This window comes from Echeneis naucrates, chromosome 22, assembly GCF_900963305.1.
Source record: "Echeneis naucrates chromosome 22, fEcheNa1.1, whole genome shotgun sequence".
In the NCBI taxonomy this organism is placed as follows: Eukaryota; Metazoa; Chordata; class Actinopteri; order Carangiformes; family Echeneidae; genus Echeneis; species Echeneis naucrates.
Genome location: NC_042532.1, coordinates 18,393,512 through 18,408,471, shown reverse-complemented (window position 1 = coordinate 18,408,471; position 14,960 = coordinate 18,393,512). Strand labels below are relative to the sequence as shown.

General features: G+C 41.9%; 2 protein-coding genes across 3 annotated transcripts; both read right to left on the bottom strand.

Moving 5' to 3' along the window:
• Positions 1–400: 400 nt before the first annotated feature.
• On the bottom strand, positions 401–5,329 carry golga5 (golgin A5). Its single transcript, XM_029493390.1, has 13 exons — positions 5,156–5,329; positions 3,811–4,470; positions 3,429–3,626; positions 3,125–3,344; positions 2,915–3,038; positions 2,578–2,781; positions 2,329–2,499; positions 2,023–2,151; positions 1,807–1,905; positions 1,398–1,620; positions 1,090–1,186; positions 928–991; positions 401–830 (listed from the first exon to the last, which is right to left on the bottom strand). The coding sequence occupies exons 2-13, from the start codon at positions 4,460–4,462 to the stop codon at positions 750–752; spliced, it is 2,262 nt and encodes a 753-aa protein (XP_029349250.1). The 5' UTR covers positions 4,463–4,470; positions 5,156–5,329; the 3' UTR covers positions 401–749.
• Positions 5,330–6,086: 757 nt separating this feature from the next.
• rtf1 (RTF1 homolog, Paf1/RNA polymerase II complex component) lies at positions 6,087–14,719 on the bottom strand. 2 transcript variants are annotated; one of them, XM_029493392.1, is made up of 18 exons: positions 14,556–14,719; positions 13,034–13,144; positions 12,763–12,913; positions 11,491–11,692; positions 11,019–11,133; positions 10,741–10,852; positions 10,516–10,654; positions 10,251–10,428; positions 10,039–10,121; positions 9,853–9,940; positions 9,613–9,720; positions 9,437–9,514; positions 9,094–9,215; positions 8,780–8,837; positions 8,123–8,200; positions 7,916–8,017; positions 7,337–7,451; positions 6,087–7,200 (listed from the first exon to the last, which is right to left on the bottom strand). In XM_029493392.1, the coding sequence occupies exons 1-18, from the start codon at positions 14,637–14,639 to the stop codon at positions 7,094–7,096; spliced, it is 2,031 nt and encodes a 676-aa protein (XP_029349252.1). In that variant the 5' UTR covers positions 14,640–14,719; the 3' UTR covers positions 6,087–7,093. The 2 variants fall into 2 exon arrangements, with proteins under 2 accessions (XP_029349252.1, XP_029349251.1); XM_029493391.1 differs by having other exon boundaries at positions 11,016–11,133; positions 14,556–14,717.
• Between the last annotated feature and the right edge of the window lie 241 nt (positions 14,720–14,960).

Below are 14,960 nucleotides of genomic sequence, written 5' to 3'. Positions count from 1 at the left end.
GGATAGTGCTGTTGTTGTTATTTTTTATATATATATATATAAGTGTAGAAGCCGTTGAAGTGCCCCCTCTTTATATATTTTTAAAATAGCTTTATTATATATATATATATATATATATTTATTATAGTGAAGTACAGTAACTCAACTTGTAAAGATTGGGAATAAAATATCTAAATATCTAACCCTAACCCTAACCCTAACATTTTAAATGCATGAATATTAGAGCATTTCCATATTGTGCTAATCCAGTGCCCTCTTATTTCTATAACATAGTGTTGTGCTGGAATCGCTCTGCTTTTTCCTCTTTAAAAAAACCCAACATAAAAGTTTCCAAATGAACTAATATATCTGTCGGTATCTGTATCATGGCTGAGAAAAATCACAGAAAAATGCCAGGCTGTGTTGTTTCTCCTACCTTGTTTATTAAAAGATAATTTTTTTACATAGTGTTAAATACAATCTCTTCGGAGAACAGATGTCTGAGAGCAAGTGAACAGATGTGAGATCACCTTTGATTTAATGTCCTTACAGTAATCCAACAATATAATAGATCGCTTTTTAATTACTTTAAAACTCAATGCAGTTGTCAGATATCAATGTTCGGTGGGAAAGAATAAAGAAGACCTTTTAATTCATTGCATTTCTGTGCAAAACAGGGAGAGTCAGGTCCCAGAGCCCATATTCCAGCAGCTTCCTTTCATCCTTACATTGAAGGCAACAGAACAAACACCTTTAAAAACCCAACAAGCCTATCTTCCATCAGGATGACCACGATGCATTTCTGGTGTGTAGGTCAGGAGAACAATCATGACCCACAGGTGAAGTACTGCCTGTAGACAAACAGATGAAAAGTTTGTCCTCTTACTAAACAGTGTTCATCAACATGGAAAAATCTATTATCATGATATTTCTTATATAAATCCTCACCATGTACAGAATAACAAAAACTCTAGCCATTGGGTAGCGCCTCAAGAAGATTCCCAGTCTAATACTGAAATGACAAGAGTTTAATTTATCTCAGGAGAGAATATTTAAGAATGGAACACCATTCCAGTACCAAGATGACTGACAAAAAATATTCCACCTTACCTGAAGCGGTCAATGGTGCTGGCTGCCTTACGTACTTTGCCGTATACTCCTGGACTTTCCTGATCACTGAAGAGTACCGGTGCGTTTCTTTGCCGTGCTGAAATTACGATACGTGCATAAAGCATCATGAGAAAAGAAATCATTTGAGTCAAAAAGAAAAACAAAAAAAAAAAAATTGCCAGATTAATTAATGCAATTAATAACTACAGTGTATAGCCTGGATAGAAAAGAATTCAGTTGTCTGTTACTAATGCTCAGTATTATAACATAAGTCTTATACACCAGATCCTGACCTCAGTCGTCCCTACCTGATCCCTCTAGGCCGCTCATGTTGATGGCTGGTCCTCCACTTTGTCCTCCCTGAGCGTTCTTCAGCTGCTGCTCCAGATGCTCCAGCTGGAAGACCAGGGAGTTTTTCTCTGTGCCAAGAGCCTCCAGCATCGTCTGCTTCTGGATCAGCGTCTCTGTCAGCTGGTGGAGACGATTTTCCAGCTCTGTTTGACTGCTGCTGCTGAGAGTCTTGTTGGTCAGCTGGAAGAGTAAATACAAACCAGGATGTAGATTGCCACAGGTGATAGGTGTGGCAATTAAAAAATGTTGTGACCTTGGAAGGGTAATAATTGGAAGTACATGTTTGTCTTACACAGGCATTCCTGTACAAATCTTTGCCAAAGAAAACTCACAATAAGTCACACTTTTAATTATGAAGTGACTGACCTGGTTCCTGAGTTTTTGGATTTCATCTTCCCTGTCTTTAATTCGACTTTGCAGAGAGGTTTTGGCTCTATGGTGCTCTTCCTCCAGGTACTGTAGCTCCTGTGATTTAAGAAAAAAAAGACTAAATTTGAACCTAGAATAGCTATAAATGATGGAAATTATTAGATGTTAACTGTATTTTGTAATTCCTTTTTTGAAGTCTTTACTCCTCCATACCTGCTTGTAGCGCTCGGCCTCAGCCTCCACCTCCTGTTTAACCCTGTTCTGTGACGCCTGCTGCTCCTCTAAGTGTGCCTGCTGCTCCCGCCAGGCCTCTGCCTCCGCCAGGGCCTGAGTCTCCAAATCCTTAGAGTGAAAAGACATGGTTCACTTAAGGAACTGACTCACCAGCATCGTAAATCACACACATAACAGACCTCTGCTGTAAGAGCAGAGGAGATACATTTTACTAAAACCATTACTTCAGATTTTCAACACACGACACATCCTCCTTTTCTCTTTTCTGCCATTTCACCATCTCACCTGTATTTCTGTTCGAAGTGTGTGCACCTGCCCTTGCAGTTTTTGGATCTCCTCCCTTTGTAACTCCTTCTCATGCCGCAGTTCCTCCAGCTCCACAGCCATGGCCCCACTGCCATCCAAAGTGTCCAGACCTGATCCCTCCTTCAGACTGCTGATCAGTTTCTCTTTGGACTAGAAAAAAACATTTGCAACATTAACAACCTTTTTGACTTATCCACAGAGTGCTTTAATTGTTTTAACAAGTCTTACTTGAAGGATGCGTGAGGCTTTTTGCTTGTAGTCTTGTAATTCCTGTTTGGCAGACTCAGCTGCACTTTTGGCACTTTTCAGCTGCTGTTGGAAGTCTTCAACCCTGAGCTTCTCTTCTGCAGCCCGTCGCTCTGTTGCAGTCACAGTCTCTGCAAGGGTCTGCCTCTCAGCCTCCAGTCTGGAGAGTCGACCAGCATACTCACTCTGCATAAAAAAGACAGTAAATGAAGTCTTTCCTATTTACATATGAACGGCAGATAAAAAGGCAGAGCTGACAGAGATATTCATAACCATCAGTCATATACATAGCAGAGGAAATGGCATGTACTGTACGCACCTGCATCTGTCGGTAGCTGTCCTGATCCCTCCTGAGAGAAAGTTCAGCCTCTCGCAGTCTCTCCTGTATCGTCTCAAGGGCTTGGTTCTGCATGCTGTTCCCTTCTGTGTGATCTTGCATGATTCTAAAAAGCAAAGAAGTAATGAGTTATCTTTTTCTTTAAATTCAGAAGCTGATTAATACTTCAAAAAGGGCTTCAAAAGCATGCACCTTGCTCTTTCCTTCTGCGCCTCCTCCAGAGCGGCACTGCGGGACTTCAGTAGCTGATCAGCTTCCTCGAGTCTAATTTTCAGCACTGCGAGCTGACCGTCCTTGGCTGAAAGAGTTTCAGTCAAGTCATCTACCTGTGACCGAAGTTGCCGTAATGTGCGGTCAGTCTGAGACTGCTCTGAGTTCCATTTGTCGGCTCGTAATCTGGCATGGTTCAACTCTGTGAGATTAGAGAACAACTGAGTCAATACCATATGTACAGAAAGGCAGATCATCAACCCTCCTAAAAGATCTAGTCTCTTGCCGTCTTGTAAGTCTTTTGCTCTCTGGATGACTGAAGCCATCTCCTGGTTGAGGGAGGCCACTTCACTGCGCAGTAGCTGGTTCTCCAGACGCAGACTAGACAGGATCTGGCTCTGTGGCTCCTCTGTGGGGGGAGGAGGCTCCTGCCTGCTGGACTCCTGAGGGACAGGCAAGCCTGAATCTGAACTCTCAGGTGTGTCTGTGGGATGGAGGGAAAACACATTCATATATACACTTCTGAAATGAGAACTCTGGCTGCTTCTATGACTCTTTTTTCAGATAGTTTCCTCCAAAAACTAGTTTCATCTTTTGAAATGAGAGGATTTGCATCTTCTCCTTGACAAATATTAACAACTATAACATGTGAGATCCTGTCATCATACCTTGACTTTGCTCTTTAGCAGAGCTCTCCTCTGATGTTTTAATGCTGTGAGCAGACAGCGAGCTCATGCTTGAGGCCCTGGATACACCACGGGTTGACGGGGGTGTGGATGGGGCTGAAGGGATAGCAGGACTGCTGGAAGGGGGAGGGGTTGGGCTTTGGGCATCAGTAACTGGCACTGCAGCTTTCATAAGTTCCCTTCTTGAATCCCTCCTGTTACTGGCTGGAGGGTCTGAGCTGTTCAGAAAGTCAAAGAGCATGTCATCATCCACATCCTGCTCGCTCTTCTTGGGCCTCACAAAGCCAGATGACGTCTTGGCAGAGGTGGAGGCACTGCTGCCTGAAGCAGGTGGGGCACTGGCCACGTTGGCTGTGCCAGCCAGCAAAGTTGCACTGGACCTCTTGATGTTGCCAGCTGCTGCAGAGATGTAGCTTACTGCATCTTGAGAGGACGCATAGGTGTGATGTGTCACAGCTGTGTCAGTCTTGTACCCTGCAGTGTTGTACTCAGGTTTGACGGTGGCTTCCCTTTCAAAGGATGATGAAAAGGAGGATGTTCTTTCCTGGGGTTTGCTCAGGGCAGTGGCAGCTCCCTGGTCCACTTTATTCAGGAAGTCCTCAGCTTTCCCAGCCAATTCAGCAAACCAAGACATTTTTAATCCTAGTAATACAAACAACGGCACAATTTGAGGAAAGATAAGACCTACTTGGCAAAGTCTCACTCCAAACAAGGTGCTTGATCAACAGCAGCGACCAGATCAGATTGTGGTAGTACTGGTTAACTTTAAGGTGTGACTGTTTGCAACTGTGTAAGGATAGTAAGGATCTCCCACATCAAGAGAACTACCCTGAACAAATAAAGGTTAAAATCATTGTATGCCAAGCAAGACAGGCTGCAGATTTTACACTCACTGTCGAGTACACAGTGTACACTGACCATAAACCATGATTATGCTTTACATTACCTGACATTTTATCCAAAGTTTTACAGAGCTTACAAGAGACTGCAACAGCAATGTGTTAGCCATTTAAATAGACATGATGGATTAGAAATTAACAATGTACCAGTAACAGTGAGCAGCCTGGAAGGCTCTGCTCACTATTTCTGCACAGCTACAATGCTAACACAATCATCCTACAGTCACAGCGGGTTTGTTAGTTTGTCCACCGACAGCTTCGTGTTTCAGACTCACACACATGAGAATAAAAGATTTAGATTCTATTTGTGAGCAGATGAGCTCCAGTCATCGTATCGCACCAACGTAAACACAGTTGGGTCAGCGTTAACTCCATCATGGCTAAAGCTAACGGGCTAGCTGCCGACCGGAGGAGAGCCTCAAACGTACCGTTTTGGACCCGAAGTCCGAGTCCCAGACGGTCTCCGGCCTCCTGGGCTACCGCCGAGGTTTAACGGGAGGGCATGAAAAAGAAAACTTGGTCGGATAAAAAAAGTCAAATGTCATCATCTGTCAGAGAGCAGGTTGGTGATCTTTTCGATACGTGGACCAGGAAGCGGCGCTCGGAAGGAGGACCCCACAACAGAGCGTCCCGAGAAATGCCTGATCAATAATAATAATAATAATAATAATAAAATAATAATAATAATAATAGTAATAATAATAATAAAGTCTATGGTATTCCATTCGTTTACTTTTTTATATATATTTTTCCCAGATTCAAATTAGAAATTGAAAATATAATAAATGTAATTATATAGTATAGATTATTCTGAAATAATTCTACCGTTCTGCATAATGAGAACTTTTCCTTCTACTTCTTGAGTATTTTGTTGTCAAGAGCAAATAAATGGGATTAACAATAAACAATACAAGTACTTTCTTTTTCATTATTGTTCACATTTTATTTTGCAATTTGTTTAAAAAATATACTTGAATAATAGTTGTCCCTTTAAAAGTTCAAGCCAAAGTTACAAGTGGAAATATTGACAATTTCAAACATTATACATACAAAGTATAACTACAGCACTTGCAATCTCCACACATTCAGGTTATGATGCTTATGAAACTAAATCTTTTATTAATGAGGAAATAACGTTATTTGTATTGAACCACAGCTAAACAAAAAACACAAATCTAAAGACATTCATAAAAAGGGTATTTAATTACATCCACTTGAGTAACATAATCATCATAAATAATATTAAGTACTTTCAGTGTAGTTGATTATATTCCATGCTACCATATTCAAAAGATAAATAACATCCTTAGCAAGTGACTCTGATCTTTAGATTGAAAAAGAGACAAAATGACACAGAGGTTATGAAACAGTGCGTCTTTATTTTTTTTTTTTTGCACTCACTCCAAAATGTATATTTACATGGCATGCTACATCAATACAGGAACTGACTATGGACACAATCGATAACATGTAGAATCTGTCTCTGGGAGTTAAGGGCAAGGGAATTATCCCATTAATGACTGACCAAGAACAAAACAGAAATGAAGCAACACTTCTATAACCAGGCCAGCCATAGAAAAGAGACCCTCTTAAATTGGATCTCAAAGACTTAAAAAGTGATAAATGTCCAGTTTCACGTTGGTCATGGAGAGCCGGTGTCACGGTCACGGCAGGGATGGTGATCATCTACAATCCGCAAAAATACAAGAGGCTGTTCAAATTTAGGATGGATTGTAAGGGCAGATGATCACACATTTTGTTGGGGGAGAGGAACATTTACAACAGCAAACAGTCGCTGGTTGACTTCATCGCCATTAGTCCGGCCTGAACAATCTAAGTCTTCTAAAATAGTGCCCTCCTTGTTCAAAGTTATAATCCACAAACACCATGTCCTGTAGAGCGAGAAAAAAAAAAATCTGTTTTTATTTTAAAAAGGAGTGGACTCCAAAAGATCAAGAAATGAGGGAGAGGAGTCAATTACATAAAAAACAAAAAAAAAAACAACTCAGTGTACGAGTTTGTGAGAGATTATTTGAAAACAACAAAAAACAAACAAAAAAAAGTTTCTTCTCTGGGAGATCCTTTGAGAAAAATGTCTTCGCTCAATCATTATTTCCTCTGTGTTTGGATAGACAGTCTGTGGTATCAACATTCAAACATCCTACAGGAGTCATTCTCCCACACACACACACACACACACACACACACACACACACAACCTCTCACTCACTCACATTCTTTCACACACTCTCTCTCTCCTCACTCACTTGCTCGCTCACTCACTCACACTCTATCACTCATATTCTCTCTCTCCTGCACAGCCAATTACACAAGCAATGCTGTTTCTGAATGATGGCCTCTCAACATCAGATCAGCCCCCTCCTCTTCTTGTAGTCCTCCAGGTTGAGGGACCTGCGGGGGGCGCCGTCCTTCACTGGAAGCGCATTGGAGCTCACTGACAGAGACTTTGCCTCTGCAGAATACAAAAGCAAAATCAACACTTCTGGCCTAAATTGCTGTAATGGACACCTACAACCACTTTGTGCTGCAGCAAATTATAATTTCCTTCCATCTAAAAATCACGCCATAACTGGGAAGAGTTGTCTCACCTGCATTGGGAACCTGTAGGTCAATCTTGACGTCAAAATCATGAACTTTAAACAAGTCCTCTGAGAGGTCAGTGGTTGGCTTGGGGACATCTTTGTCTTTTGGGTTTGGTTGTCCCTATAAAAGAGAAAAAGAAAAAAAAAATGATTCCAACACCTCAGATTCCAATAGGTGTTAGTCTAAGTTCATGTTTGAACTTTTCCTTCAGCCAAATTATTTTTTTTATTGCATTTTGCACATAAAACTGATTATATTTCATTTTTTTCTCCCAGGAGTTAAAAATGAGCCTGTCAGTGACCCAGCCATCAAAGAAAATTTGATGGCTGGATACATTGGGAAATGCACCGTTCAAAAGAAATTAAATTTAGCAGACAGATCACAAAGTCTTAAAAACTGCCTGTTTTCTGCTTAATGTGTCCCAGATGAAAAAAAGCAGCAAAGCAATTTCCTGTTTGTGTGAGATTGCTCTTGAGCAGGACTACAACAATGATCTAACCCAAACTCAAGTGAAAGAAGGGATCCTGTGCGAGTTGAATCCTTAAAAAAGTGTTGCAATGAGAGCAGAAGTGTGTTCTGCTTACCAGTTTGTTTTTCTCTGCACTGGAAGGATCTGGTGTCGACCCAGAGCCGTACTTCTGGTTGAGATGAGCAAGAATAGCTGCGTGGACTGACGGGTCTCTGGCCTGGGGGACCAGGAAGAGCCAAATAACAGGTTAACAAACTCAGATTGAACAGTGTTAAATGACAGTGTGCAAGAATAGCACGTGAAACGATGACAGAAAGCTCACGTTTGACACCATGGTGGGTTTGCATTGTCTTCGTGTGAAAGGGTCCATTTGTTGGTTTTTGGAATTTTGTCCTTCAGCCTGAGAGAGAGGAAGTGCAGTAATACTTAGACAAAGGTCTAAATGAAATTTTAGAAAAAATTATCAAAACTGTTGTCAAGTAATAAGTAAGGTGCATTTATTCTTATAGATTCAATAGGTGACAGTTTGGACAGTAGTTATTTTAGTGCACCCCGACGATATTATGGGAACATGCATGGGGTTGTGTTACTGCGAGACCCAAAACTATCATCTCATCATATACAGTGCCAAAAGTGGCAGAGAAGTATCACGCTGGAGTGCTGTCACATTTGAAGCACGGCAGCTGATCAACGACTAAATTTATCTTTATCTCAACTAGTGAAAAAAAACCCCAAAAACAACAGATTGCTGTCTTCGGAAAATTCAACCGATTCAGCAACATTTTCATTGTCGCGATGCCACATCCTCTGCCAAAAGCAGAAACTCAAAGAAGTCAAATGTCAAATCAGTTTTCAAACATATCCACAGCTTATATTTGACAACCCAGTGCTCATCATAAAAAGTGTTCTCCTTCCAGTCTTTATGTTAAAACCCATCAGACAATTAATCAAGTAGCTGCATTGAGATGTGGACACTTACCACAAGAGCTTTCTCAGATTCAACGATATTCCAGCTCCTGTTCCTCTGATTAATGTAGCTGCATTATAACAGATTTAAAATCAATTCTGTCATCACAAAAATAATGTCCAACACAAACACAGAATTTGTTAAAGACTTGTTAGTTTCTGGCATGTACAAACAAACTTCATTAGATTCAGTGGCACAAAAAACATGAAACAATCCTTCATATAAAAGTAAAATCAACATTTGTTTTATCAACCAGTAGCCATAGAAATGAATCAAAATTCAAATAAAGCCAAAAAAAAAAAGAGAGAAGCTGAGTGAGTGTGTACCTGATGGCAGAGATGTTCTTGGTCCTCTGTCTGTCAAGTGCTTCTGCTCTTTCCTCGAGCTCGTTCAGCTCGTCCTGGATAACTTTGGCTCTCTCGCCATCTCCACTTTCTTCTGCCATGGCCTTCAATCAAAACAAAGGAGAGGAACGACAGTAAGAGTCTGAAGGTACATTTTTTAAAATCATTACTTATGATATTGCCTATGACATTTTCTTTAATGATTAGTGTTTGGTCAAGTGCCTTTGCCTGGTGACTGGTTTGACATTTAACACAATATGAAACAGCTTCTCTTTATTTATTTATTTTCAGGGCCCTGAAAATGCCACAACTCTTCAGTGCTTACCTTATCCTTGAGTAACTGCGTTTTCTTCATGGCATAATTTGGTGGTGCTTTTCGGAATCTGTCCTTCTCTTTAACAATCTGCAAAAAGCAAAAAATAAAGAAGATATTTTTCTTTTCCTCTGTGTACAGCAGGAATCCTGGGAGACCGGTGATCACAGTCATAGAAGCACTCTTACGTCCTCAATGTCTTTGTCGTTGAACTTGTAGTTCACAGCTTCTTTGATGGACTGCTCCTTTTTGGTGATTTCATCCAGAGTTGGGACTTGCATCCCAGCAACCATCATCTGCACGAGAGAAAACCAACACACTGAGTATTACCTCAAAACTGAACAAATCATTCTTGCCCTTTCTCAAGCTGCGTATAATTACATTTTTTTTTTGCGTGCTTGATTTTCCCTCCTTTCAAACCAACTTACCGCCTCTTTCCACTTCATGAATTCACTTTCTGTAAACTCCTGATTTGAGACGAACTCAAGCCTGAAAACCCGTGTGTCACCACCATGCCTGAGGAAGATCCACAACAAAAAAGGACGCATTTTTATGAGGCAGGGGTAATAGAAGATGCAGTTTGTTCACTGAAGTATGAAGTACCCGTGGCCTACCTTAATTGTAACCCTTTGTTTGTCCGTGTTGAACCAAGTTGATAAACCTTTGCCGTCTCCACCACGTCCATGATTTCAGCAACCTTTCCATAACAATTAAGGATTAAAATCAAAACTAATCTTCAATCATCAGCCTTTATTTAATGAAAACTACCATGAAAGAGTCACCACTCTTTATAAAGCCAGGACATGAGACCAGAGGCCGGACTCACCCTGTAAACCGGTTTACTGCTGCTGTTCCCGATCCCTATCCTCACGAAGCAGCCGGTCACTGTCTTCGCAAAGAAGGGCATGTGACACCAGCGCTCCAGTTTGTTTCTGGACAGACGAATCCTGTTGAGCTCATCTGGGAGGGAAACAGGCTGCGACTTTGGTGGAGTCTCCTCTTTTCTGAGAGCAGAAACAAAATGTTAAGAGTTACTGGTCTCATGATTCATCTTATTTTGCTTAATTACTCTGAAAAGAATAGCAACTTACTCGTCATCATCATAAGAGGATGAGCGGGAACTCCGATCGCTTTTGACTGACGACTTGTCATCATCTTCCTCCTCCTCCTCCTCGTCGTCAGAATAAACCTCACTTGTCTTGAGCGGCTGACGTTTGGCCAGCAGCTCAGCTGTTCAGCAAACACATGAAACATCCCCATTCAGAACTGAGTGAATTCACCCAACAATGCCGTCACAAAGGCGTTGAAACACTCACCTGTTTTGTTTTTCTTCTTCTCACGTTCAGCTTTTAGTTCTTCCATGGCCTGGGACTTTTTGTCAAGTTTCTCGTCCCGTTTGGATCTTCTCTCTTTGTTGTGTGACATAACCTGACAGACAGGTGCACATTACAAACAAACCTTACCCAACATTACTCTGGAACTAACGATGTTACTGAAGTTATTGACAGTCATCATGTCATCTTTAAAAGGGCTGAAGATAACCAGACATTTCATTTTGTGCAGAGATGAATAACAGGGAACATGGTCTCACCACTTGCGTGTCTTGAACCTGAGATTGTTTCCTTTTCTCTTGTTCTTCCTCCTGCTTCTTTTTCTTCTCCTCTTTCTCTTTCTTTTTTGCTGTCTTCAGCTTCTTCTTAATTTCAAATCTGTCAAAACAAATGTTATCTTCAATGAGTAAAAAGAGAGCTCATTTGCCACGGTGCCAAAATGCCTGGCTCTGGCCAGCATGTTAATTGGGTTTTTGCATTTCGTGGCGAAGCTGTTGAGAAATAGAAGGAGGGGAAAGGCTGAGGATTGTTTTCGAATTAATTAAATGTCCAGTTTTCTTTTGGATTCATGATTACATTCCATTGATTGTTCTGGCTCCATATATTTGTCCGTCCACTCTGTTTACATCTCCTTGGTATTTGGTTAAAAGAAAACCAAAAATGTAAAAGAACTACTGCTGCATTGTGTGCTATGCAGAGTTCTTATAATTTCCCTCCGACCACTCCACCACTCACCGTCTCTTTAGCACCTCTCTTTTCTCAATTCTGTTGAACAGCTCCTGTTCTCGCTCCTTCTCCGTCATCTGCTCCAGCCGAGCTCTATCCTCCGCGTCTCCCATCAAGTCGTCGTCATATCCGTCCCTGAACACCTCGTCCTCAGAGGAGTCCGAGTCTGAGCTGGAGGACGAGCTGTTGCTCTCTGAATCAGAAACCTCACCTGACAGAGAGAAATTCAGCTGCTTTGGTCCGTATGTGGCGTAAAGTAACACCAAACAAAGCCGAATATACACAGGACGTCCTCAGCCTTGCTGGAAGTTGCTCCCAGAACTAATCATTGATTGATAAGTATTGGCTTTGTTAAACTGAACCACACAATCTTACTGTCACCTCTCTACACCAATGTTCATGTGTTCTCTGAAAGATTGTGTGTACAGCTTTTGACAATGGCCAGGGAATATTAGAGACTCAGCATATTGTTCATATGACACGCAGAACTGTTTGTAAACTCGAAATCATAGACAGTGTGAAAACTACTTTATAGCTGATGATGTCTGAGCAGAGCTACGCATCCAGCAAGGAACATTTTTAAAGAACAACTGAGTTGAGCAATTAAGTAAATCCCCAATGAGCATGCAGCTTGCTTGAACCGCACTCTAATAATGCAAGGGATTGGCTGTTTATTAATGTGTAAACAGCTCAATCTTAAAAATAAGATGAGATAAAATTTTAATATGCAATTTGTCCTTACATTTAACACTTAACTTCATTTTATCAAAATGAATAACAGCCTTTAAAAAAAGGCTGTGATGACACGAATTCAAAAATATTTCTAGCTTTTCCTGTTTTTTCCAATAACCACGTGGGCCCAGCACAGTACAGTACAAAAACAAACACCGGTTTACAACACAAAACAAACAAACACTGAGTGCCAGCTGGGATGAAGGGGATGAAAGAGTGTGTCACCTAATCCCGGGCACCTAAAATACCTTGAGGACAAGGCACCATGTGACGTGTTTAATCTACAGTACAGAATACGGCTATTCTGCTTTTTCACTTCCTTTAAGGCTCCGTTAACATAGGAATGTGTGTCAGTATTTATTGTGTGAAACTGAGCTGCCGGTTCACACCTGCACAATTTCCACCACGAAGAGTTGCTGAACCATTTATCAAACATGCTACTGAAGCAGCTGTGACTTCTATCAGATAAAAGAGTTAGACGAGTTCGCTCAGATTAAACTAAGAAATTCCAAAAATGACTTTCCCTGTGTGTAAAGTGCAGACACATACCTTCTTCAGGTGCAGAGCTCTCAGCTGAGCTGTCTCCATCAGAGCTGCCAGATGCTGTTGCTTTATTGACCTTCTTCTTTGTGGCATTCTTCTTCTCAGACCCTTTCCCTTGTTTAACCTTCTTTTTTCCTTTGGTGCCACCCACAGTCCACTAAACAAAGGAACGAGAAGAAAACCCACTTTTAGTTCCCTCATAACTACAAATGGACGATCTGTTCTCTTGTGCCAGGCGACAAATGCATTTAATGTGTATAAACCAGCCACGCCATACCTCATCGTCGCTGTCAGATGTCTCTGAGTCCGTGGAAGCAGCAGGTTTGCTAACCGGCTCTTCCTGCTCACCTGAATCAACCCTCTTTCTCTTTGCCAATGACAACAGCTCCTGAAAATGAAAGCAAAGTGATATGGTTGGGGAACAAAATCCTGTGAGTGACAAAGGTGTACAAAGGTCCCTGTAATGCCCTGTAAATGCAAATGGACATTTTTATATCCCATGCTACAAAGCACATTCAAAGGTGAATGTGTCCCAGGTCATGTTTAAGAGCCAACTTCACAATGTGCATCTTCTGGATCAGACCTCCTACACATGGACGATACTGTAAGAAAACAGCCCGAACAATGCATTTATGGCCTGGTTCCAAACGAAACATGTCGCACAAACAAGAGCAAATATGTGTTTTTGTTCAGTAGCACTCAGTCCCATGTGAGCACAGAGGTAAAGCTGTATCACAGCTGGTCAACTAAACACTTGTCTCAAATGGACTTCTGCTGAATTCTGATGAACACAGTTAATCAAAATTGTGAGCCACACCGTACACAAGATACTGCAATGTGTTGTGTTGTGTTACTACAGACAGTGAGAGGAATCTATTTCCCTCAGTTTTAGAGCCAAAGCAGTTCTGTTCCTGAGGTTATCACTGTCTGGAAGGCAGAGCTGCAGCAGTGAGAACAGGTTGGATCACCATCACATGGACATTTAATGCTGCAAACATCTGACATGCACTGCTGGCTTTATCATGAAGGGAACTCCAAACAAGCTCCAAAGACACCAACATGTGGCGGTGCTGTCTCTGAGAATGAATAAACGGGGGGTTTGGGATTTGACAACAAGAGTTTTCTCCTGTTATTCACATTGGACATGTGAGTTTATGGGAGACAGCTGAAATGCCGGACTGTGCAGCTCCTCGGTCAACTTGCCTGCGCTTGTTTGACAACAACACCGAAATAGCAGCCCGGCTAACTGACGTCATTGGGGAGACAGATACGGTTCTCCGAGCTAAATCAAGTGCGGCTCCTTCGCGGCTTCGGTTTGTGCAAGCACGAAGATTCCCCCCGTTTGGTGTGAGAGCTAACTAACAAACAAACAAACACACACAAAAAAAACCCACACAACAACGTCAACAGCAGCAGCCTCAAACTGCACACTGCCGGAGTGGTGGGGCTTTTTTCCTGACAACATAAAAACTGCACGACTGAGTGCATCTCTCGGAATGTAACCTTAACGTTAGCATAACTTAGCCGCCTGATGCTACGACGCTGCGCTTTCCTCAAGACACTTTCATCGCTGTTGACTGCCTCACAAAAAAAGCCCCCTGTAATTAGTCTATCCACTGAAATGATGTGTTTGTGAAGAAAGTGTGTGTGTTGGGGGGGTGTTGTGAATAAAAAAACAGGCCCCCGCTCTCTGCGAGGCCAAACACAGCGCAGCCAGTTAGCCAGTTAGCTTCACCTACAAAGTGCTGGCAGAGCAAAGACGCGATCACTCGGATGGAAAGGAGAAAACGCGCTCCTACCTGATCTAAGTTGTCGTCGCTAGCGCTGTCTTCTGAGTCAGAGTCAATCACGACGCGACCTTTCCGCTTCTTTACATTCACCATGATTAGCAGCACGGCTAACCCGCTAGCTACCTCTGTGTCGTCTAAATGTTTGAGGTTAGCCGCTCCTGCTACATAGCTAGCTGGCTCTGCAGTCCCACACAAAGGCACGACTGAGCATGCGCGCCCTTGTTGACACTGTGGTTAGCTCTAGGTTTTAAATCTCTGACGGTGATTTAAAAATTTTATTCGAGTCTGTGCCTCTTATTTTATTTAATCGAATAAATTAAACTGAGAAAATACGAAAATTACGGAGAAAGATAGCCGAGCTAGGAACTATATATCTAAAGTGATCGCTCCAGTCAGGACCACAGTCTTTGGTGC

What these genes read in the sequence shown, in the direction of transcription:
- rtf1 (XM_029493391.1), bottom strand. Translation starts at nt 14,639, where the DNA reads ATGGTGAATGTAAAGAAGCGGAAAGGTCGCGTCGTGATTGACTCTGAC. An exon ending in AAGAACATCTCTGCCATCAG is followed by an intron (nt 8,838 to 9,093) that starts GTACACACTCAC and finishes GTTATAATGCAG; the next exon opens with CTACATTAATCAGAGGAACA. An exon ending in GTGCAGAGAAAAACAAACTG is followed by an intron (nt 7,452 to 7,915) that starts GTAAGCAGAACA and finishes TCTCTTTTATAG; the next exon opens with GGACAACCAAACCCAAAAGA.
- golga5 (XM_029493390.1), bottom strand. Translation starts at nt 4,462, where the DNA reads ATGTCTTGGTTTGCTGAATTGGCTGGGAAAGCTGAGGACTTCCTGAAT. An exon ending in ACAGCTACCGACAGATGCAG is followed by an intron (nt 2,782 to 2,914) that starts GTGCGTACAGTA and finishes TTTTTTATGCAG; the next exon opens with AGTGAGTATGCTGGTCGACT. An exon ending in AGGCCGAGCGCTACAAGCAG is followed by an intron (nt 1,906 to 2,022) that starts GTATGGAGGAGT and finishes CTTAAATCACAG; the next exon opens with GAGCTACAGTACCTGGAGGA.